The sequence below is a fragment of the Salvelinus alpinus genome, chromosome 34, assembly GCF_045679555.1.
Source record: "Salvelinus alpinus chromosome 34, SLU_Salpinus.1, whole genome shotgun sequence".
NCBI lineage: Eukaryota > Metazoa > Chordata > Actinopteri > Salmoniformes > Salmonidae > Salvelinus > Salvelinus alpinus.
In genome coordinates, this window is record NC_092119.1 from 18,861,938 (window position 1) to 18,888,603 (window position 26,666).

Genomic DNA, 26,666 nt, shown 5'->3' on the forward strand with positions numbered 1-26,666 from the left:
GCCGTCTTCATCGACCTGGCCAAGGCTTTCGACTCTGTCAATCACCATATTCTTATCGGCAGACTCAGTAGCCTCGGTTTTTCTAATGACTGCCTTGCCTGGTTCACCAACTACTTTGCAGACAGAGTTCAGTGTGTCAAATCGGAGGGCATGTTGTCCGGTCCTCTGGCAGTCTCTATGGGGGTACCACAGGGTTCAATTCTCGGGCCGACTCTTTTCTCTGTATACATCAATGATGTTGCTCTTGCTGCGGGCGATTCCCTGATCCACCTCTACGCAGACGACACCATTCTATATACTTCCGGCCCTTCCTTGGACACTGTGCTATCTAACCTCCAAACGAGCTTCAATGCCATACAACACTCCTTCCGTGGCCTCCAACTGCTCTTAAACGCTAGTAAAACCAAATGCATGCTTTTCAACCGTTCGCTGCCTGCACCCGCACGCCCGACTAGCATCACCACCCTGGACGGTTCCGACCTAGAATATGTGGACATCTATAAGTACCTAGGTGTCTGGCTAGACTGCAAACTCTCCTTCCAGACTCATATCAAACATCTCCAATCCAAAATCAAATCAAGAATCGGCTTTCTATTCCGCAACAAAGCCTCCTTCACTCACGCCGCCAAACTTACCCTAGTAAAACTGACTATCCTACCGATCCTCGACTTCGGCGATGTCATCTACAAAATAGCTTCCAACACTCTACTCAGCAAACTGGATGCAGTTTATCACAGTGCCATTCGTTTTGTTACTAAAGCACCTTATACGACCCACCACTGCGACCTGTATGCCCTAGTCGGCTGGCCCTCGCTACATGTTCGGCGTCAGACCCACTGGCTCCAGGTCATCTACAAGGCTATGCTAGGTAAAGTGCCGCCTTATCTCAGTTCACTGGTCACGATGGCTACACCCACCCGCAGCACGCGCTCCAGCAGGTGTATCTCACTGATCATCCCTAAAGCTAAAACCTCATTTGGACGCCTTTCCTTCCAGTTCTCTGCTGCCTGCGACTGGAACGAATTGCAAAAATCTCTGAAGTTGGAGACTTTTATCTCCCTCAACAACTTTAAAAATCTGCTATCCGAGCAGCTAACCGATCGCTGCAGCTGTACATAGTCCATCTGTAAACTACCCACCCAATTTACCTACCTCACCCCCCATACTGCTTTTATTTATTTACTTTTCTGCTCTTTTGCACACCAGTATCTCTTCTTGCACATGATCATCTGATGATTTATCACTCCAGTGTTAATCTGCTAAATTGTAATTATTCGATTTATTGCCTACCTCATGCCTTTTGCACACATTGTATATAGATTCTCTTTTTTTTCTACCATGTTACTGACTTGTTTATTGTTTACTCCATGTGTAACTCTGTGTTGTCTGTTCACACTGCTATGCTTTATCTTGGCCAGGTCGCAGTTGCAAATGAGAACTTGCTCTCAACTAGCCTACCTGGTTAAATAAAGGTGAAAAAAAAAAAAAAAAAAAATAGGGTGCCATTTGGGACACAGTGACCAATGAATGGTTTTGACACCGCATGGGAGAATATTGATATACAGTATGTATCTGTTATAGGGTTATAATACATGGAACACCGTGTTAACATGTAAAAACTATAGAGCAATTACCACCTAACAGTGTGGTTAGGATTCCCACAGTATTGCGATCTATGCATGTTTATGTTGATAGTACAAAGAGGGCAAGGCCTACAGCGTGAGAGGAAGTGAATGTAGCTAACCTCATTTAAATGTAGAGTACCAGTCAAACCTAACATCGAGTGCCAGGGATCTTTGGAGTGAAATGTGAAACTAGAAACTTCAAGCCCTGGATCTCATAGAAAAATGACACCTTTTAGAATAATTATTTAAAAGGAAAATGAATAAACATTTGTGAGCATTATTTATAGTTTGGCAAGGGTCTGCCGATCTCGATTAATGAGCCATCTCTATGTGTAAGTGATGAGATTTTAAAAGTATTACTTTCTGTGCTGTGAAGGTCAGTGTTGACCATCATCATTTAGCCCCCCATCGCCCCACTCCTCCCCCTGACAACCCCCGTCACCATCACCATACCATTTCTACACACCAGGGACAACTCAGAGGAGGAAGCTCCTACAAAGCAAGACACTGCTACAAGCTACATGCTTATATGACTTATAGGCCTAAGTGAGGCTCCCCTACTCCGCTTGCTAATATTCCTAATACATTTATATAAATATTAGTACCAATTCAAAAAGTCAAGCGTTTAACGTACAGATAAATCAAGATAAAGTGTATGGCCCATGGCTCAGCGTGTCTGTTCTCCATCTCCAGACACTGGGAGGTCCTTGTCTGGCCCTGCTCTGATGAACGAGTGCGTCTCTGTACATTAGTAATGATAGATAATGCACCAGGCCCTGTACTAATTGGAAGGCACTGCTGGCTGGCTCCATATTGAGAGGTAGAGGGTGATTTTTCAATACAGCTTGCCCGTCTGTGTGGGAGAGATAGTGTGTGTGTGTGTGTGTGTGTGTGTGTGTGTGTGTGTGTGTGTGTGTGTGTGTGTGTGTGTGTGTGTGTGTGTGTGTGTGTGTGTGTGTGTGTGTGTGTGTGTGTGTGTGTGTGTGTGTGTGTGTGTGTGTGTGTGTGTGTGTGCGTGCGAGAGAGAGTGTGTTTGTGAGAGCGTGTGTGTGTGAGAGTGTGTGTGTGTGTGTATATAAGTGTGAGTGGGATGTGAAACATACAGAGAGGGACTTGTATTGCATTGGCAGCTTTAATAATTACAGGGTGACAGGAAAAATGCCGTTAGGCACTGTGTGCCTGTCTCCCCTCATCTAGTCCCAGTCTCTCTGTAGCCTACACTCCCAGGAGATACTATAAATTACTTAAAAACATACATCTAAACCATATATCATTTCAGGCAGAGTGAAAATAAAATAAATAATAAATAAATAAATAATAATGTAATCATTTCTAAATTTTCCTGTATGGCAAATTCAACAAGATATCAACTAATAATTGGGGGGAGGGTGACAGTGGAGAATTACATTTTTTGTTGTTGAATCATGGTCAAAATCATGCTTAGTGTGAGTCAGACTAACTCATGGATACTATGTGTGCAGTTTGAAGGAAGTTGTAGGTAGTTTCACAAACCACTGCTAACTAATGTTAACGCAATGACTAGAGGTTTACAGCTACAGCTAGCATGGGCTTGCCAAAATCTTGCACTATCCCTTTAAACGGTGGCCAATAGATGCCATTCATCATCATTTAATGCCACTGAGACAGATAGTGGAATGTAACATGTATGAATAAAAAAAAGTATAGAATGCACTCATTACTGTAATTCGCTCTGGATAAGAGCGTCTGCTAAATGAGAAAACATGTAAAAATGTAAAAAATAAATAAGAATATGTATCATACATGTTGTAGAGCTGTGCTCTCCCTACAGGACCCGCTGAGACCTTTCAATTGGCACCTCTTAGCTTCTAATACAATATTACAATAATATATTATCTGTTTCCATGAAAATCAATATCGCTCTCCATCATTGTGTGTGGCAGGCCTCTTTGCTGATTTCACAGTACATCCGTAAAGATAAATTAAAATAAATAGAAGCAAATATGCTCAAATATTTTTATTCTAAACCAAGTGATTAAGTTAATTGATGATTCAAAAAAAATCTCCATATGGACCATCTCTAATATAGTTAAATGAAGTGGTCATATACCTTGGTTGAAAACACAACATTATTTTTTATCTAAAAATAGGACAATCATTTTGTACCAGAACAATACTTTTGTACCAAAGTGATTTCTATATGATATACCCTGAATAATATACACTGAAGTACCACAACATGACTAAACCAGGAACAAGGAAAAATCCTTTAATATAGTGGCTTGTTTGAAAACTAAACTTCCAACGGTTTTGCCTAAAACATTCTCCAAACCCTCCACTCTGTAGTGCCAATGTGACACCAACAGCATGACAAAACATGAGAATAAATACACTCATAAAGGGTATACTCGTAAATATATATACTGGCCTGTTTGTATTTTCTTAGAAAACTAAACTTCCAATGGTTTTCCCTAAAACATTCTCTAACCCTACTCTCTGTTTAAGAGATGACATATGTATCTAAGCTGGAGACACACTTGAGTCAGCATGTCAGCAGTCAGAATGTCAGCAGTCAGCATGTCAGCATGTCAGAATGTCAGCAGTCAACATCAGCAGTCAGAATGTCAGCAGTCAGCATGTCAGCATTTCAACATGTCAGCAGTCAGAATGTCAGCAGTCAGCATGTCAGCATTTCAGCATGTCAGCAGTCAACATGTTAGCATGTCAGCAGTCAACATGTCAGCAGTCAGCATGTCAGCAGTCAACATGTCAGCAGTCAGCATGTCAGGAGTCAACATGTCAACATGTCAGCATGTCAGCAGTCAGCATGTCAGCAGTCAACATGTCAGCAGTCAACATGTCAGCAGTCAACATGTCAGCAGTCAGCATGTCAGCAGTCAGCATGTCAGCAGTCAGCATGTCAGCATGTCAGCTGTCAGCATGTCAGCAGTCAGCATGTCAGCAGTCAACATGTCAGCATGTCAGCATTTCAGCAGTCAGCATGTCAGCAGTCAGCATGTCAGCACGTCAGCATGTCAGCAGTCAGCATGTCAGCAGTCAACATGTCAGCAGTCAGCATTTCAGCAGTCAGCAGTCAGCATGCCAGCAGTCAGCATGCCAGCAACCAGCATGTCAGCAGTCATCATGTCAGCAGTCAGCATGCCAGTAGTCAGCATGCCAGCAACCAGCATATCAGCAGTCATCATGTCAGCAATCAGCATGCCAGTAGTCAGCATGCCAGCAACCAGCATGTCAGCAGTCAGCATGCCAGCAACCAGCATGTCAGCAGTCAGCACACCAGCAACCAGCATGTCAGCACTCAGCATGTCAGCAGTTAGCATGTCAGCAGTCATTATGTCAGCATGTCAGCAGTCAGCATGCCAGTAGTCAGCATGCCAGCAACCAGCATGTCAGCAGTCATCATGTCAGCAGTCAGCATGCCAGTAGTCAGCATGCCAGTAGTCAGCATGCCAGCAACCAGCATGTCAGCAGTCAGCATGCCAGCAACCAGCATGTCAGCAGTCAGCACACCAGCAACCAGCATGTCAGCACTCAGCATGTTAGCAGTCAGCATGTCAGCAGTCAACATGCCAGCAGTCAACATGTCAGCAGTCAGCATGTCAGGAGTCAACATGTCAACATGTCAGCAGTCAGCATGTCAGCAGTCAACATGTCAGCAGTCAGCATGTCAGCAGTCAGCATGTCAGCAGTCAGCATGTCAGCAGTCAGCATGTCAGCAGTCAACATGTCAGCATTTCAGCAGTCAGCATGTCAGCAGTTAGCAGTCAGCACGTCAGCATGTCAGCAGTCAGCATGTCAGCAGTCAGCAGTCAACATGTCAGCAGTCAGCATTTCAGCAGTCAGCAATCAGCATGCCAGCAGTCAGCATGCCAGCAACCAGCATGTCAGCAGTCATCATGTCAGCAGTCAGCATGCCAGTAGTCAGCATGCCAGCAACCAGCATATCAGCAGTCATCATGTCAGCAGTCAGCATGCCAGTAGTCAGCATGCCAGCAACCAGCATGCCAGCAGTCAGCATGCCAGCAGTCAGCCTGTCAGCATGTCAGCAGTCAACATGCCAGCAGTCAGCATGTCAGCATGTCAGCAGTCAACATGTCAGCAGTCAGCATGTCAGCAGTCAGCATGTCAGCATGTCAGCAGTCAACATGTCAGCAGTCAGCATGTCAGCAGTCAGCATACCAGAAGTCAGCAGTCATCATGTCAGCCTGTCAGCAGTCAGCATGTCAGCAGTCAGCATGCCAGCAACCAGCATGTCAGCAGTCAGCAGTCATGTCAGCATGACAGCAACCAGCATGTCAGCAGTCAGCATGTCAGCAGTCAGCATACCAGTAGTCAGCATGTCAGCAGTCAGCATGCCAGTAGTCAGCATGTCAGCATGTCAACAGTCAGCATGGCAGTAGTCAGCATGTCAGCATGTCAACAGTCAGCATGCCAGTAGTCAGCATCTCAGCATGTCAACAGTCAGCATGCCAGTAGTCAGCATCTCAGCATGTCAACAGTCAGCATGTCAGCATGTCAACAGTCAGCATGCCAGTAGTCAGCATGTCAGCATGTCAACAGTCAGCATGCCAGTAGTCAGCATCTCAGCATGTCAACAGTCAGCATGTCAGCAGTCAGCATGCCAGCAGTCAACATGCCAGTAACCAGCATGTCAGCAGTCAGCATGCCAGCAACCAGCATGTCAGCAGTCAGCACACCAGCAACCAGCATGTCAGCACTCAGCAGCCAGCATGTCAACAGTCAACATGTCACCATGTCAGCAGTCAGCATGTCAGCAGTCAACATGTCAGCAGTCAGCATGTGTCAGCAGTCAGCATGTCAGCAGTCAGCAGTGAGCATGTCAGCAGTCAGCAGTCAGCATGTCAGCAGTCAACATGTCAGCAGTCAGCATGTCAGCATGTCAGCAGTCAGCATGTCAGCATGTCAACATGTCAGCAGTCAACACGTCAGCAGTCAGCATGTCAGCAGTCAGCAGTCAGCATGTCAGCAGTCAGCAGTCAGCAGTCAGCAGTCAGCACTTCAGCAGTCAACATGTCAGCAGTCAGCATGTCAGCATGTCAGCATGTCAGCATGTCAGCAGTCAGCATGTCAGCAGTCAGCATGTCAGCAGTCAGTATGTCAGCAGTCAGTATGTCAGCAGTCAACATGTCAACATGTCAGCAGTCAGCAGTCAGCATGTCAGCAGTCAGCATGTCAACATGTCAGCAGTCAGCAGTCAGCATGTCAAGGTGCATCCAGCAGAAGCTCTAGATGAAGGCAACATGAAGCGTGCTTACAGGCAAATAACGTAATAACAATAAACGCAGCAGATCAATTAGGGAATAAAACTGAAAAGCCCCAAACAGTGAATGATAATTAAATCCAGAGTGTAAACACTCTTTAAAAGTGCTCTAATTGACCAAGTTTTTTCTCAAATTGACATATGTCCTTTCAAATGAATGTATTATTCTAATCAGGGAGCTATGGTGGCTGCCATATAGTAGTCAACGTGAATGAAAAAAGACCAGGGGTCTTGTTGTTGACTAACTAACTACACTTTTTTACAAGAGTCTATTCAAATGTATAAAGGCTAAATGAGAAGCTTGCCGGAAGAGTTTGGTCATTCAAAAAACTGAAGATTAAAGGTTTTAGATACCCAGGCCACACCTGCTGGCTGTTGAAAATATCAGACTTGACTTGTGATATTATGAAGACCCTCCATACATTGATTAGAGTTATCCCAAACCTAAAGATGTCCATCTAGATAAGTTAAGATAAGATTAACTTTTTTGTCCCTGAAGGGACATTTGTCTTGGACATTCAAGACAAGGCCTGCAAATTATGACTCAGACAGTGTTCTCCAAGAGAGCTCCTTCCTGTCCCAGTGTATACACACTGCCATACCCAGTGGTCAGCTAAGCCCATGTTCCCCTAGACATCCCCAGCCCGGGCCCATCCATTATTAATATGGTAATGGGGGTGACGCGGTGACACGGCAGGCCAGTTGTTATCAGCTGCAGGTCACTGTGGCCCCATGTCCATGCTGAGAGGTAGACTGAGTCCCAAAGGGCACACTATTCCCTACTTTTTACCAGAGCCCTATCGGAATATGTTGTCATTTGGGACACAGACGTGATCTCACCCACCCAGGAGAGGAGCAGAGTGGACAGTTCTGTTCTGTTATTGTTCTGACTTTGCTGCTTACGTGATTTGAAATGAAAGAGAGACGCTGAGGTGAGGTTGAGATGGTGGGTGTCAGATACAAAGCTCGACAGAGTAAATGCAGGTGTGTGTGTGTTTTTTCTTCTTATCTCTGTTATCTCGGTTATCTCTTATTTCTGGATAAGATTCCCTCATGATAACAGCCCACCCTGAGTGTGACATCACAGTGCAGGGGGAGGTGGTGGAGATGGTGATGGTTGAGCGTGTCCTGTCATGGCTGCATGTTACGAGGTTGCTGGCCCGCTGCTAATCACAGGTAGCCTGGTTTAACCAGACTGAACGCCGGTTCAACAGTGAAACATAGTGAAATCAGTTTGGATGCCTGGCTAGATCACAGGGAGGTGGAGGGAGATTGTACTTGCTCAGACAGAGTAGGCGTACAGGACGGAACAGCAATAACACTTGTCAAGACAGAGACCCCAGTCACAACTAATGAACAGGGGACGATAAACAGAGACAGGGCTGCCATGCTACTTACTGTGAAGTGCCTAGTACAGTACTGGCTATAGCAGATGAAAAATATAGAGATAGCTAGGGATTTGTATTTATTTATGACTGTGAAAACTCTTCTGAAAAGTGGTGTGCACATTTCCTGCCATTTAAGTTGATCAATGTTCTGCTGCTGAGGAAACATGTATAATCACGCGGGAGAGTGGACTGGACTTCCCTCATGACTGAGTCAGAAGGAGAATAACTAGGTCAAAGCTTGAGCTGCAGATGGTTGGTCTACTGGTGTGATAATACTAGATATCAAAAAGTACAAGTGAGGTATTAAAAGTAAAATCGCATTTGTCTTTATCTTAAAACAGAGAAAATGTATGTTAATTAATAAACTAATTAATACACCTAAAAGACTCATACAACATGTAATAGAAAGAGGCTCAGCCACTGAATTCTAAAGGTCAATGTCGGGAACCAAACATGGAAATGCACTTTATGAATCGACGGCCCCTAATGGCATTCTAATTTGGAAGAAAGCCCTCAAAGCAAGTTGATAGATATTGGCATATTATTTTAGCCTTCCCCTCTTTCTTTCTTTCCGCCCCCCGCCCCTCCCCGGTCAAAGTCCTTTTCTTTAATCAAGTTGCAGGAGAGACAGAGAGCGCTCTGCACTGGGGGCTCGGAGGTTGCAGATGGCTGCTTCACTCCAAAATGTTCAAGCTTCACTGACCCATTTCATCAGCTCTGTCAAAGCCTTGCACTGATACATGTTGACAACATTAAATCTTAAAAATTGAAAGAAATGAATTAATATGCAAATTCCATCAGCTTTGTAATAAAAATGTCCTTGACAAAACAGAGAACACCACCCCCAGAGGAATATTGTGAATTATCCTAGCTCCGTTGTTCTATAAGTTAGTCTGAGGTACACAAGTCCTCCAGGAAATCAGTGTGGATCTGACTGGGAAATAATTATGAAGGAAGAACAAAACACTAGCAGGTTGAATGAATGGAACAACATGGGGAAAGGCCTGGTATTCTTTGTTATTCACTTTGAATTAATAGAATTACTTTTCCTTTCAGATCCATATACACCTAAAAATCAACACATCCCTATCACACCACGATGCGTGTGTGTGTGTGCAAATGTGTGTGTGAGAGAGAGAGAATGTGTGTGTGTTTCAGAGTGAGTGTGTTGCACACATACAATTCAAATGTTAGGCAAGTGCACAAAGGACACTGTGGGGACAAGAGACATTTTCTCATTCTTCATGAGCCGCATCAGTCTACGGGGATCTTACAAGACAAAATGACCCATTCAAAAGTAGCAGGTGGCTACAGCCAGTTCTCAAGTGGAATTAGCTGAAATATGAGACCTAATTATCTGTGAAGAACCAACGCACGCACAACAAAGGAGATAACCTTACAGTTTGAAGGACCAATGATTAATTAAAACGAACACCTCACCTAAGTTCGCATCTGTGGACAAACGGACCGGTGTCGGTGAAACCCTTAGTGAAATGCCAACCATTGACTAACACACTAATAACATTCACAGTGTTAGGTTATGTCTGTACAGCTGATAACTGGCAAAAAGATGCCAGTGACAAAGTCAACAAAGAAACATCTTTACAAGGTCACAACATCCTTGTTAACTAGAATATAAAAAGAGAAGCTACTGTATCATACAAAGTAATCCTTACTGTGCTTGACTCCCAATAGATCACTTCTCTTTCCATTTCACCGCTGTCTTTAGTCTGCATATTACCATGACATTATTGTATATCTTGTGGCTTTGTATGTCACTACGCAGGTAAAGCTAAGGAGATCATAGGGTTTTTCTGGAGTTAAATGTGATTTTTCTCCACAAAATAGACAGATGTGTATTATTAATGTGTTTGTGTTGGACACTGCTTTATGCAGTGTTTGTTCCCCTTCTTTTAATGGTCTTCTGAAGACTACATCGATTAAGGTGGAAGAGAAAGACTGGATGAAGGGGTAGACAGTAGGGCTACATCCCAAATGGCAATCTATTCCCTTTAAAGTGCACTACTTTTGACCAGGGGCCATAGGGAACAGGGTGCCATTTGAGATGCAAGGAGTGTTGAGCGCTTGCTAGCTAGCACACAAATCTGGGCTTATTTTCTAAATTTAAGATGCAGTACATCATTACAGGAGTCTTATGGGAACAGACTCCACACACCATCATGCAATTATGAATATTGACATCCCATGTACATAGTCAGTCTCGCCAATGGAAAATATTCTGATTCAATTAGATAAAGAGTAGCTTTCATTTTTACGCTATTAAAATAGGATCTACATGTCAACTGTCTGATAACAAATGAAATGCAAACTGCCTGAGAATTGGATTGTATTAATGTATGTGTACACAGAATACGTTTTCTTGCAACACATGTGATAATCTTACGATTGTACCAAACTGTCGTGACACCGTTGACACTTTGCTCTGGGTTTGAGCCTTAAGGTGCTATATATCTGTCAGTTCAGGACCACTAAAGAAATATTGTGTACATTTTATATACTGTATGAGTATGAAGAAATCAGTACAAAATACCCATACTAAATGTAATTGCTAAACGCAAACTAAACTAAAGTAATTCTATATAGTGCTTTAGTTTCAGTGCCCACAACAAAGTGCTTTTTATGGAGGAAAGGGTTGATTGACATTTTTAAAACCCCTTGACATGTGCCATCTCTGTTTCGAGAGGGCCACTCGTTGCTTCAGTCCTCTCAACGATAGACCAAGCTTTCTCCTCCGTTGTCCTTTCCCCCACTCCCCCACCCTTATAGCCTCCACCCCTCCACTCCCTTTCTCTACTAAGCCCCTCTACTTCGCTTTTCTCTCAGCTCTCTCTACTCTCTTTAATTACCCTGCCTCATTCTCTCCCTCTCTTTTTACCTCCTCTCCTTCTCTCTCCCTCTACTCCAAACCTTCACTTCTTCTCCCTCCCTGCAACAGCTCCCAGCCAACCCTGGAAGATCAGAGCAGCTGTAAAATAATGAATAATGTGCCATCCTTGTGGGGCATTACTTGTGCACACAAACCTCAGCCCAGGCATACATCACTCGCCAGGTATTGTCAGTGAAAGTTTAATTGCATAAACACTCTGTAACTGTCCTGTCATATTTATTGTCAGCCTAGATTCTCTCTCTGGACTCACTATCTCACAAAACTATAATTGAATTGCTACCGAATCACATCGGTGCTGAGGGGAGAGGGGGGGACCTTATGAATAGAATTTGTTTCCTATCAGCAGGTTTGACAAATTGTGCCATGAGGAAAAGCAGGAGTGATAATTTCCCAGTTTATTGGGAGTAGACATCTTATCTACCACCTGCTCTTATAAGCACCTAGTTAAACAAATATATAATATATATATATATATATATATATATATATGAAATTTAGGCCCAACAAAAAGCAATTAATCTCGGAGTGTGAGCAGTCTAAATAGTACACAAAGCTGCAAATAAGCCATTATTTCCTCCTGTGAGTGATCTAAAATATGTATTTAAAAGGGGTGCCAGAGAGGTGAGTCAGATTGCAGAGGCTCCTTTTCTATGAATAAATGCCTGAGAAACACAGTGACCCATCTTGCATATAAGAGCTCAACAGAATACCAATGCATTCCTACCCAGTTAGACACAGTCATTCAGAAATCTCAATATTTCATGTATGATAAGCTAACACTCCCAATGTACAATTCTAGAAGGCCATTATGAGTGAGGAGTTGGTAGTGGAGTCATACAATATGTTATTTGCTTGTGTTTTCTGTCAACATGCTTTGTATTTGATATTCTGCCTATACTCAAAGAGACATGGTTTGTCATTTCCACAAACTGGAAAAATAACTAAATTGCTTTTTTAAACAGAGCAAGGCAGAGTGACTGCAATGGCTTCTATTTTGTTTTCCCTTTCTCTTCCTGGAAGGAAGTTTAAAAAAAACTCTGTCTTAACAAGCTATCACTTATCTGACCAGGTATTTATTTTATACAGAGCAATTATATGACAATACCTAAAACAAAGCAGAATATTCAGATTACACAATAAAGCTTTGTCTACGTAGGAAAACAAAGCCAATATATAAATATAAATAATAAACAAGAGGGTCTCCACTCTCACAGGGTATCATTATACTAAACCGTTTAACATCAGAGATCTGAACTCCAAAGTGGCTTTTCCTCCTGTGTGAAAACATGTGGCATCTTTATCAAAAGCCTTTCCCACAAAGCACTGCAGCACTCTCTGTTCCTCTACACTGCATGGGAACAGAGCAGTGTGGTAATGCCTTGCGCCTACAACACTCGGCTGATAAAAAGCCTTTTCTGACAACCTTATCAGCCAAATAAGCTTAAATAAAACCGGCTTCTAATAGTCAGGAGACTGCTTGATCCTGTCTTTGTCTTTCAAAGCTCTGATACCTTCCTTCTCCAGTGATCTTGTACTTTCTTTGAGACAGAATTTTCAATCTTGTAGGCCAGCTAAGCTGTCATTAGTTTCTTTGTTGCTCCTTAGGGATTGTTTTGCGTATATAGGCGCTGAGCCGAGCGGTTTGATAGCTGCTGGGAGCGGCTCCGGGTACTAGGAGGAGTGATGGTGAAATGTACAGATGTTTCAAAAGCGTTTATTAGTCCTTTTACTAATGTGGGAGATGAGAGTTTGACAGTTTTCCCTTTTGGAGGGGTTACTGCAGTTACCATTATCTTCAAGTACAGTCAACTAGCTGTCAGAGGTGTCTGTTGTACCCAGACACACTCTAGATAATGCTAAATAATTGGCTGCACCTGCAACCTAAATAATTATATATTTGGGTTTTTCACGCTCAACAGTTTCACGTGTGTATTAAGAATGGTCCACCACCAAAAGGACATCCAGTCAACTTGACACAACTGTGGGAAGCATTGGAGTCAACATGGACCAGCATCCCTGTGGAACACTCTTGACACCTGATAGTCCATGTCCCGACAAATTTAGGCTGTTCTGAGGGCAAAATGGGCCGCAACTCAATATTAGGAAGGTGTTCCTAATGTTTTGTACACTAAGTGTATATTTTTCTTATAAGAGCTCTTAAATGTTAATCAAAGCCTTCAAACGTGCATATTTAATGATCACATTTTATCATACTATAGAGCACCATCCCATGAGGAAAGTAACATTTCAGATGACTGTTCGGAGGGAGAAAAATAGACCAAAAATTGGGAAGCATTGGAGTCAACATAGGCCAGCATCCCTGTGGAACGCTCTCGACACCTTGTAGAGTCCATGCCCTGACGAATTGAGTCCGTTCTGAGGGCAATATATATACTGTATATATAAATATATTAAAAAGTTGCAGAACAACTGCATATATTTTACGTATGGAAAGTGTTACAAGCACCATGCTCACCAACTGAGCTTCAGAGGACCACCTAATCACACTACAGAGTGGTTGAGATGTCGGCTTTCAGACCAACGGTGTTTCAAATGCCTTTCTTGTCTGACATTGATCTGCATTAAGGATAAACATGCATTATTGAGCACAGTTATTGTCAACTGTAAGTGACAGATTTGATATAAAAAGTCTTTTGCTAGTCTCTTAAGAGGCACAGCGGGGAAAATGACTGTTGACGAGGGTTCATTTGATGAATAACCTAGGCAAGAATAAAAGTAATAATTCATCAATACACACTAGTTACATGTCTAAAGGTGAGGTGTATGAATAGTCTGGGTTAAAACTAAATGTATAACCATAACAGAAAATACAATATATTCTGTGCTTTGTAAGGAGAAATACAGTAGATAGTGAATATTTTTATGAAAGACTTGCTGCCAGACGAAAGCTAGCTATGATTGATGGGCATTTTTATTTATACATTTTTAAAAATCAAGTTATGCATTAGCAAGAGGTGTAATTTAAGGCTAAAGCCCAACACATCAGATGATTAAAAAACATTTGCCTTAGCGATCAAGGGAGCCGGGTAGGCCTTTATTTACGATGCCTAGTTCATCAACACCCACACTGATGCTTTGACAGAGAATCTATCTGATGGACTGATAGGTACTTTCTCAATTGCCAGTAACTTATGACTTTTCCCCTGCAAGAAGAAAATTAACAGGTACTGTATTCTGACTTTTCCCCTGCAAGAAGAGAATGAACAGGTACTGTATTCTGACTTTTCCCCTGCAAGAAGAGAATGAACAGGTACTGTATTCTGACTTGTACCCTGTTAGAAGCTTTATCAGTGTTGAATTATGAAACCAAGGGTAAATGATTCACTCCACCTACAGTACAAGCCTTGTTCAAACGACAGTAGAACTGTGCACCAACCTCAATTCACATAGGTAGTTATATTTATTTCATATATTTAGGCAAACCAACCACTTTCAATACAACATGCAATCCCAGTTACACTTACAGTAGTAAATACAATAGTGCGATATAGGTTGTTTGCAATTCATTCTGACTTGGTTCTGGAAATTGCATGAATAAAATAATATATTTCAATATGCATTACCCAGTTCTCTTTGCCTTTAGTTTGTTGGAATTACGACAGCATGTTTGTGCCGTGGGATCACCTAACAGTTGTTCTGAACAGTCCACGTCTGTGCCCCAAATGGCACCCAATTCACTATCTAGTGCACTACTTTTGACCCGGACCCATATAGGCACATAGGCAATAGGGTACCATTTGGGACGCAACCGCACATATCTCAGAGTCACAGGAAACTAGCAGCAATCCCACTTCCTATCTTATTATTGAAAATAACCGACATGAAAATCAAGCTCTAAATCCAGAAATCTTTGTTTCAAATAATACATATTGGACAGCAAATATCATGTTCCCCGGGGAGTACACAATACACCACATTTCCTTAACTCCATGCTGAGCAACATAAGCACTGTCTGCTTTATTTAACTAGCCAAGTCAGTTAAGAACAAATTCTTATTTTCAATGACGGCCTAGGAACAGTGGGTTAACTGCCTTGTTCAGGGGCAGAACGACAGATTTGTACATTGTCAGCTCAGGGATTCCATCTTGCAACCTTCCAGTTACTAGTCCAACGCTCTGACCACTAGGCTCCCTGCTGGTTACTAGTCCAACACTCTGACCACTAGGCTACCTGCTGGTTACTAGTCCAACACTCTGACCACTAGGCTACCTGCTGGTTACTAGTCCAACACTCTGACCACTAGGCTACCTGCTGGTTATTAGTCCAACACTCTGACCACTAGGCTACCTGCTGGTTACTAGTCCAACGCTCTGACCACTAGGCTACCTGCTGGTTACTAGTAAAACACTCTGACCACTAGTCTACCTGCTGGTTACTAGTCCAACGCTCTAACCACTAGTCTACCTGCTGGTTACTAGTCCAACGCTCTAACCACTAGGCTACCTGCTGGTTACTAGTCCAACGCTCTGACCACTAGGCTACCTGCTGGTTACTAGTCCAACGCTCTAACCACTAGGCTACCTGCTGGTTACTAGTCCAACGCTCTAACCACTAGGCTACCTGTCTATAGACTGACTGTATCTATAGACAAGAGAGAGGGGACATCACAACAAACACTGATGTTTATTTAATTGAAGACATCCTCGCACTGACAGAGAGACAGATGAACAAAAGGCTGGGGGTTTGCATTCTCAATCAGAGAGAGACAACAACCAACGAGGGGTGATGTTGCTAGGATTTTGCATTCTCAATCAGAGAGAGACGTGAGAGAGAACAACCAACGAGGGATGATGTTGCTAGGATTTTGCATTCTCAATCAGAGAGAGACGTGAGAGAGAACAACCAACGCCGGGTGATGCTGCTAGACAGAGCTGGAATGAACTGGGAGGGGATCCACTGTCACCAGCCACTAGCTACAGTATTCACCATTAAAACTAGTCATGTTAAACTCTTCACAACACCTGCGAACATACAGCCCCTCTACGTCTGTGAAATGTGCCCTTCACATATAGCCTAGCCCACAATACGATTGGTCTGGTTTTGTCTTTCCATCCACACCACCAGAGACCAAGACCAATAAGGACTCTTGGCTACAGGACATGTAAAAGAGAGCAATTTCACCAGCAGACTATAAATGAGGCAGGTGGGATGGTAGATACAAATCTGTGACAGCTGCCCCTGTGTAAGAGTATCACATCTGAGCACACATGACCCCAACACAACCAACCTGCCAGTCCTCCACCCCCAACCTCCGTCCTCTACAGCACCTGTCAACTTGGCTGCATATCAGACCCCGGGCCTCTTTGACTTCCTCTACTCCAGCACCAGTCAGCCTGGCTGCATATCAGACCCTGGGCCTCTCTGACTTCCTCTACTCCGGCACCAGTCAGCCTGGCTGCATATCAGACCCCACGCCTCTCTGACTTCCTCTACTCCAGCACCAGTCAGCCTGGCTGCATATCAGACCCCGGGCCTCTCTGACTTCCTCTACTCCAGCACCAGTCAGCCTGGCTGCATATCAGACCCCGCGCCTCTCTGACTTCCTCTACTCCAGCACCAGTCAGCCTGGCTGCATATCAGACCCCGGGCCTCTCTGACTTCCTCTACTCCAGCACCAGTCAGCCTGGCTGCATATCAGACCCCGGGCCTCTCTGACTTCCTCTACTCCAGCACCAGTCAGCCTGGCTGCATATCAGACCCCGGGCCTCTCTGACTTCCTCTACTCCAGCACCAGTCAGCCTGGCTGCATATCAGACCCCGGGCCTCTCTGACTTCCTCTACTCCAGCACCAGTCAGCCTGGCTGCATATCAGACCCCGGGCCTCTCTGACTTCCTCTACTCCAGCACCAGTCAGCCTGGCTGCATATCAGACCCCGCGCCTCTCTGACTTTCTCTACTCCAGCACCAGTCAGCCTGGCTGCATATCAGACCCCGGGCCTCTCTGACTTCCTCTACTCCAGCACCAGTCAGCCTGGCTGCATATCAGACCCCGGGCCTCTCTGACTTCCTCTACTCCAGCACCAGTCAGCCTGGCTGCATATCAGACCCTGGGCCTCTCTGACTTCCTCTCTGGCTGACTGTGGCTGGGAGCGACAGTGTGAGAGGGCGGGTGTGTGCGTGTATGCATGCTTTATAAGCAGCTCCAGCAGGTCTATCGTGGCTGGGAAGGTGAGGACAGGGCCAGGCTCTGGCTGCATATCAGAAGACGCTAGCTCCTCTCCTCTCCTGGCTGACAGAACAGGTTCCCTTCCTCTCCTATTCCTCAGGACAAGAGCTAATACAAACGCGCACGCGCATAGAAGACCATTCTGAATACTGCACAATCTATACTTTTTACATACAGTCTTTAAACTAGGCCTCAAACTTCAGCTTGTAAAAATATATTCTAATATTCTCAAATCCCTTCAGAAGTTTTATTTAAACGTAGCTGATATTAAAATATGAGAGATATTAATGCAGAGGATGAGCTGTATTTCACATCAGGGCAGTGAGCTCTTATGTTGTCACTCAACTCTTCCATTATCTTCATTTGATCATGCTCTATTGTAAACAGCACATGCACCTCATCTAGTCTTAGTTAGAAAAGTCATTAGAAAAGTCTAACAATAATAGTCTCTGATGGCTCAATGTGTACTCTGAAAAATCCAATTAAACTATGAGAGCACGCTTGTTTTAAAATGGCTATTTTTTGCTTTAGTATAATCATTTTGTAATATAATAATTGAGAGAAAGTTAAAGTGGTTTAACACTGTATTATTAGCACATAGGGTTGATTTAATATATTCCAGTACATCAAATCCATAATAAATATTGTGTGAATTTGCATGATTAGTGTATGCCTATAAAGTTATACTCTTTTCTGACTGAGATATGTTTATTCACATACCAAGGTGATGCTTATTTATAAAACCCTCTTAGGCCTCACTCGCCCCTATCTGAGATATCTACTGCAGCCCTCATCCTCCACATACAACACCCATTCTGCCAGTCACATTCTGTTAAAGGTCCCCAAAGCACACACATCCCTTTGTCGCTTGTCTTTTCAGCACTTTTCAGCTAGCGATTGGAACGAGGTGCAACAAACACTCAAACCGGACAGTTTTATCTCAATCTCTTCATTCAAAGACTCAATCATGGACACTCTTACTGACAGTTGTGGCTGCTTTGTATGATGTATTGTTGTCTCTACCTTCTTGCCCTTTGTGCTGTTGTCTGTGCGCAATAATGTCTGTACCATGTTTTGTGTTGCTACCATGCTGTGTTGTCATGTGTTGCTGCCTTGTTATGTTGTTGTCTTAGGTCTCTCTTTATGTAGTGTTGTGTTGTCTCTCTTGTTGTGATGTGTTTTGTCCTATATTTTTATTTGTATTTATTTTTAATCCAAGGCCCCCGTCCCCGCATGAGGCCTTTTGTCTTTTGGTAGGCCGTCATTGTAAATAAGAATTTGTTCTGAACTGACTTGCCTAGTTAAATAAAGGTTACATAAAAAAAATAAAAAAATAAAAGGTGAAGAACCTTGCCCCCAACTCAGACCCTCATACCATAACTTAAGATGGGGTTGTGTGTGTGTGTGTTATATGTGTGTTTGAAAGGGAAGGAGAGAGGGTTGACAAAGGTAGATTCTGGGGCTTTTGGTAAAGAGCTCTATTTACATTTCAAATGTCACATGCAGCAGACACCTGTTAAAGGCTAGAGTAGGATCCACACAAATCAAAGGTTTAACCTACCGGGATGGGAGTTCATGCAGTCCACACACACGCACGCACAAGTGCACACGCACGCAAGTGCACATGTGCCGCACGTAAAGACACACACACACACACACACACACACACACACACACACACACACACACACACACACACACACACACACACACACACACACACACATACACACACCACTAACACATACAGTATAGACACACACACCGTCCAACCCCCCCCCCCCAGCCCATACAGCTCTACTGCCCACAGCTTCTGAGCAGCTCTGTCCTTGGAGAAAGTAATTATAATTGTCCCTTAAATTACATAAAACTTAGATGACAATAAACTCAGGTAACTTCATAATTATGATAAACGTGTACAATTACAAATAATTATTCACAGTCATTGTACTAATAGCATAATTAGCAACAATAATCAAGGACTTATGATCCCAACATAAGTCAAAGCCTTGGAAAATGATGACTGTTGCGATACATAATTAACTACTTATGGCAATTAGTTGAATTTTCATTTTTACACAAAATGAATACAGTATTGTCGAATTAAGTTGAATGTTTTAACAGACTGAATTGCACTACCTTGACTGGACACTATTCCCTGTGAGAAGAATAGCGACATCAATGCAACATATAATTAACAGTAATGCTGTTTTTAAAATGAGAGCTATGGTGAGTAAGATTTCAAATGTATTTATTACATATGGCAAATGAGGTTAACACTTGAAACATATTGTATTACATGTTTTCTCCTAAGACAGCAGGGTCAACTTTCTAAAACATTAATATGGAGAGACACTCTCTACAGGATTGTAGTGTGGAACTTTAGTGGGAGTAAAAATGAATACCAATCAATAGAGGACCAGTGTGTCCTGAAGAAGACTGATCTGATTATCCTTACCACCACAACAACAACAACAACATCAACGACAACAACCTGTGTTCATGATCACATCACTACACAGATAGTGCATCCCGCTACACTCTCATCTTGATCAAAGAAACCTTCTCTAAGATAAAAAAGGTCTGTTCTGCTCTGACACACACACACACACGCACGCACGCACGCACACACACACGCACATACGCACGCACGCACGCACTCACGCTCACACACACACACACACACACACACACACACACACACACACACACACACACACACACACACACACACACACACACACACACACACACACACACACACACACACCTTTATTACCAAGCTGACATGCCCTGGAGAGGGGAAGGGGAAGGAAACCGACAAATCTCAGTCTGCTGCACGTATGCAAAATAGACTGTTGATAAAACTATTCTGTCCTGCAAGTATGACTGGTTGGCTGGATGGCTGGGGAAGAAGATGTGACATCCCCCATCCATTGGTGGAGCTGAGAGAGGGAGTACAACAGGACAGCTGAGCTGGGGGGAGGTGTGTGTTTGGGGTGGGGGGTGACAAGAGGCTGGAACCCCCATCCTGGCACACTGCTTTCTTTCACTTCACTTAGCTCCCAGAGAGAGAGAGAGAGAGAGAGAGAGAGAGAGAGAGAGAGAGAGAGAGAGAGAGAGAGAGAGAGAGAGAGAGAGAGAGAGAGAGAGAGAGAGAGAGAGAGAGAGAGAGAGAGAGAGAGAGAGAGAGAGAGAGAGAGAGAGAGAGAGAGCGAGAGCGAGAGAATGAGAGAAAAGGACAGGAAGGGTTGGAGGAGGGAAAGAGTTGGGTGGTCTTTGTCTCTTCCTACAGCCCATTCATAATGAGTCCCTGTGTACACTAATATATCTCAACGTCAGGAGCCCTAAAGCTCTTTAGATACTCTCTCCCTTCCTCCTTCCTTCACTCACTCACTCACTCACTCACTCACTCACTCACTCACTCACTCACTCACTCACTCACTCACTCACTCACTCACTCACTCACTCACTCACTCACTCACTCACTCACTCACCCACTCACTCACTCACTCACTCACTCACTCACTCACTCACTCACTCACTCACTCACTCACTCACTCACTCACTCACTCACTCACTCACTCACTCACTCACTCTCTCTATCTCTCTATCTCTCTCTATCTCTCATCTCTCTTCTTCCACTGCTCTGCCAGTGTGAAATATCTCCTGGCTGGAAAAAAATGCACGAAAAGGACAAAATGTGGAACTTCAATTCATTTACAGCCCCAATCAAGAAATAATAAATCCTTTGAAGATCTAATTACAGAATCTCTCCGAAGACTCGGGCCGACCAGCCAATCTTCCTCCTGTTTGAACAGCTTGATGAACCAAGGGACTGATGGATATCAAGTCATTTTGTTGAATTTATAAATGGATTTCCCCCTAATACTTAAATTATCATCTGTACAACACAATGAAAATGGGAACATTTGGAAGGCAAAGTCTATAACAGGCCTGAAAAGAATTCCAATGAGGGATGTCGCCTCTTTTCATTCCTTCTGTAATGAAATTGGGGAAGGGAGGCAGAGTGAGGCTGGGTAAGCTGTGTTACAGTACGGCTGGGCTCCACTGTCCCTGTGAGGAGGATCTGGGGCATGGCTAAAAACACTCATCAGACATATCATGTCACACACACACACACACACACACACACACACACACACACACACACACACACACACACACACACACACACACACACACACACACACACACACACACACACACACACACACACACACACACACACACACACCCTTCATAACAGAAAGCCCTCACAGACTGGTTTGAGTGTAAGCCAACAGCTGTTGGTACTTGATATTAAAAGGATAAAATGCTCAGTACTAACACTTTACTGTAAAAACAACAACTACAAAATCAGGCATGCCAGCCAAACACCCAAACTGATAATAGCTTAAACATAAACATGCCAAAAGCTCTCAATATTCAACTGTGTTAAAGGCAGCACATTTTACATTATTTTCATGAAAGGTCACCCTGTCACCCCTCTCTCCTCATCACCCCACACTCCCTTCCCATCTTCCCCATCCAAACTCTCCACCACCCATCATCTCTATCCTCTCCCCTCCCTCCCTCTCCTCCCTCTCTGCCCACCTGGCTCGGGGGTCTCTGCGTGTGAGGAGGAGGAGGCAGAGCTGGTGCCGTCCTCGGTGGCGGTGCCCTGAGAAAGGAGGCCTCGCCCCGGGGGCAGCTTCATGCCCAGCTGCTCTGCCATCTCCACATGATCACCAGGGTGGACGTAGTCAAATACACTACTTCCTGTCAGCTCCACCTGCAGGGAGGGAGGGACACAGAGAGACAGGGAGGGTCATTATTACAGTAGCACCGTGTGTGTGTGTGTGTGTGTGTGTGTGTGTGTGTGTGTGTGTGTGTGTGTGTGTGTGTGTGTGTGTGTGTGTGTGTGTGTGTGTGTGTGTGTGTGTGTGTGTGTGTGTGTGTGTGTGTGTGCGTGTGTGTGGGAGTGCGTGTGTGTGTGTGGGAGTTTCCAGAGGTGTACCACAACATGAATTCTGCTTCCAGAAGTAACATCCTACTCATCCTATTCCTAAATCCCCCCCTCCCAAAATTCCAACTTAACAACATTTGTTCTAAAATTAAATAATAATTTAAACACTCTAATTTCCTAGGATGAAAACAGGATTTGCCATTGTTATTTGGGTATGACAAGGAAAACCAGCAGGCTGTTAATATGTCTATGCCTCTAATAAACTTAGCAAAAAAAGAAACCTCTTACTGTCAACTGCATTTATTTTCAGCAAACTTAACATGTGTAAATACTTGTATGAACATAACAAGATTCAACAACTGAGACATAAACTGAACAAGTTCCACAGACATGTGACGAACAGAAATTGAATAATGTGTCCCTGAACAAAGTGGGGGTCAAAATCAAAAGTAACAGTCAGTATCTGGTGTGTCCACCAGCTGCATTAAGTACTGCTACCTCATCCTCCTTATGGACTGCACCAGATTTGCCAGTTCTTGCTGTGAGATGTTACCCCACTCTGCCACCAAGACACCTGCACGTTCCCGGACATTTCTGGGAGGAATGGCCCTAGCCTTCACCCTCCGATCCAACAGGTCCCAGATGTGCTCAATGGGATTGAGATCATGCACAGAACGAGCAGTATGGCTGGTGGCATTGTCATGCTGGAGGGTCATGTCAGGATGAGCCTGCAGGAAGGGTACCACATGAGGGAGGAGGATGACTTCCCTGTAACGCACAGCGTTGAGATTGCCTGCAATGACAACAAGCTCAGTCCGATGATGCTGTGACACACCGCCCCAGACCATGACGGACCCTCCACCTCCAAATCGATCCCGCTCCAGAGCACAGGCCTCGGTGTAACGCTCATTCCTTCGACAATAAACGCAAATTGGTGAGACAAAACGGCGACTCGTTAGTGAAGAGCACTTTTTGCCAGTCCTGTCTAGTGCAGCAACGGTGGGTTTGTGCCCATAGGCGACGTTGTTGCCGGTGATGTCTGGTGAGGACCTGCCTTACAACAGGCCTACAAGCCCTCAGTCCAGCCTCTCTCAGCCTATTGTGGACAGTCTGAGCACTGATGGAGGGATTGTGCGTTCCTGGTGTAACTCGGGCAGTTGTTGCCATCCTGTACCTGTCCCGCAGGTGTGATGTTTGGATGTACCGATCCTGTACAAGTGTTGTTACACGTGGTCTGCCACTGCGAGGACGATCAGCTGTCCATCCTGTCTCCCTGTATCGCTGTCTTAGGCATCTCACAGTATGGACATTGTAATTTATTGCCCTGGTCACATCTGCAGTCCTCATGCCTCCTTGCAGCATGCCTAAGGCACGTTCACGCAGATGAGCAGGGACCCTGGGCATCTTTCTTTTTGTGTTTTTTAGAGTCAGTAGAAAGGCCTCTTTAGTGTCCTAAGTTTTAATAACTGTGACCTTAATTGCCTACCGTCTGTAAGCTGTTAGTGTCTTAACGACTGTTCCACAGGTGCATGTTCATTAATTGTTTATGGTTCATTGAACAAGCATGGGAAACAGTGTTTAAAACCTTTACAATGAAGATCTGTGAAGTTATTTGGATTTTTATGAATTATCTTTGAAAGACAGGGTCCTGAAAAAGGGCAGTTTCTTTTTTTGCTGAGTTTATAAACCCCCTTCTTGAATATCCAATCACATGGCATTGGTATTTCCTTGAGTATGTGTGTATGAGTGTTGGTATTTCCTTCTGTGCGTTACGATGGTGTTTGGCCATGCAACGCTCACTGATCAGGTTGGGTCTACAGGGACCAGAGTATTACATGGGGATAATCTCTTTCATGTCAAATCCCTTGAAGCAATTTAGTCCTTCATAAATGATACTCCAAAGCAGAGACAATGATTAAGAAGTGAAATGATACACCAATACTGTGACGTGAACCTGCTGTTGTTGCTGTATGTCTTTTCTATTTATCTAGCCAACAACATGATTTAAAATTAATTAAACATATTCAAAACATAAAATATAGAAGGCTGATTAAAAGTGGTTGCAGCTAATAGCCTATGTACCTCATAGTTTCATTAAATGTCAAATGGCAGGATGAACAATAGAATTAGAATGAGTAGAATGGATATACAACCTCTAACCATGGGCTTTCTAATTCTACTCATTCTAATTCTATGGGATAACCTCCCTCTGTTGACCGCGCTGCTTTTACATCAAGCATGAGGCATAAGGAAGTTTTGCAAATGCATGAAGGTAGATAACAAAAACAAAGATAAAACAAAGCCATTACCCAACAATGTTATCTTTACTGTCTTTATTTTAGTGATGTCCTTGTCCAAAAGGACAAACTGAATGAATAATAAAAACTCTTCAATAACGGAAACCAACCAAATGAGGTCTCTGTTGTCAAACTTGATGGTGCCCCGTCTTTAAAATGGAAAATAATAATTTGAATCATTTCAAAGAGGTCAATTGGACGGAACGGCAGAAAAACCCTGCCCATGCACACTTTTTTCATCACATCCTTGTATTTTTTATCACAAAGGTAAGACCACTGATACAGTCATGTTGTTCAAAGGGATAGTCATGATATATCTAACAGAACTATGTCTGTTGTCTGTTTATTGGTTCCTGATCTGAGTAGTATCTTAGTGCTTAGATACTCTTTTTAACATACACATCTTGGAGAGACTGAAGAGTAAATGGATAGTTCTCTTTACCCTGTAAGCACTCTATAGACAAAGTATGACAGCAATCGACGCTTTGATTTAGCACTAATGTGTCATTTTGCAATTTGTGTGAACAATCCCTCTAACTTTCAGTCTCTCCAAGATGTGTATGTCAAAAATAGTATCTAACTACTACTTAGATCAGGAACCAATACACAGCAAACATACATGGTTCTGTTAGATAGATCATGACACAATCATGATAGCGTTAGATAAGGAAGCAACAGAGAGAAGAAGACACATTGCAAAGAAGTCTTTTCAGAGTCTCCTTTAGAAGGCTGACACTGTCTGCGTCCCAAACTTTTGACCATGGTCCACAGGGCTCTGGTCAAAAGTAGTGCACTGTATAGGGAATAGTGTGCAATTTGGGACACAGCCTCTTCTATCTTCTGGGCTGAAGGCTTCTATCTACTGGGCTAAAGGGAATGAGATTCTCTCAGGGAGCTGGAGAAGTGGAGGCTGAGGTGGCTGGGGATAGAGATGGGGGTGGGGCTAGACAGCTGGGGAGGTGAAGGGGGCCAGACCTGGTGGCTGGGGATAGATGGAGGGGGCTGGGGCAGTGGAGGGGGCCAGGCCTGGTGGCTTGGGATAGATGAAGGGGGCTGGGGAGGTAGAGGGGCCAGGCCTGGTGGCTGGTGATAGATGGAGGGGGCTGGGGAGGTGGAGGGGGTCAGGCCTGGTGGCTTGGGATAGATGGAGGGGGCTAGAGGGCTGGAGGGGGCCTTGTGGCTGGGGATAGATGGAGGGGGCTGTGGAGGTGGAGGGGGCCAGGCCTTGTGGCTGGGGATAGATGGAGGATGTTAGGGGGCAGGGGAGGTAGAGAGGGCCAGGCCTGGTGGCTTGGGATAGATGAAGGTGGCTGGAGAGGTGGAGGGGCCAGGCCTGATGGCTGGGGATAGATGGAGGAGGCTGGGGAGGTAGAGGGGCCAGGCCTGGTGGCTGGTGATAGATGGAGGGGGCTGGGGCGGTGGAGGGGGCCAGGCCTGGTGGCTGGGCTGGGGTTAGGAACTCCTACAGATTACAAATGGCTGAATCCCCCCTCAGACAAAGGAGTGACATAATCACATCCCTCTTAGAAAAGAGAGATCATTGTACATCAGTCTTTAACCTAAAGAGCAACACACTACCATGGATTACCGAACTAGGGATGAGAGATGGCGATTCCCATTTATAACTGGATTAAGCTACAATAATAAATTAGACGACTGCAGCCCGTGCGGTCAGTGTGAATGTGCCAGTCCAGCGCTGACTGCCTGCTGAATACATTTCAGAATGGAAATGAAACAAGCCAAAAGCTTTATATCTCTCTTTCACAGGCTTGGTGACAGACAAACCTTTTGTGGCCCATTATAATTCATGAACACGACCAATGACTATTTTAACTGTATTAGAATGAGCCTTGGCTCAACAATGCAGTCATCTGCTTTAATCTCTTCTGATGACTAGATGAGAACAATGCGCAGCCGGGGGAGAAACAATACAGGCTCAAATATTCATTGTGTTGCGTCGTGGGCAGTAACGTGGCCGGTGTTGTCTATTACAAGAGAGGCAGCAGATTAT

General features: G+C 44.1%; 1 protein-coding gene across 2 annotated transcripts in view; it reads right to left on the reverse strand.

The window, feature by feature from the left end:
• Positions 1–26,666, reverse strand: part of LOC139563531 (neuronal PAS domain-containing protein 3-like) — a 425,688-nt gene that overhangs the window by 33,461 nt on the left and 365,561 nt on the right. For both annotated transcript variants that reach the window (XM_071382264.1, XM_071382263.1), the window contains one exon: positions 22,007–22,184. In XM_071382264.1, coding sequence (XP_071238365.1) covers positions 22,007–22,184 — 178 coding nt within the window. The remainder of the gene's footprint in view (positions 1–22,006; positions 22,185–26,666) is intronic.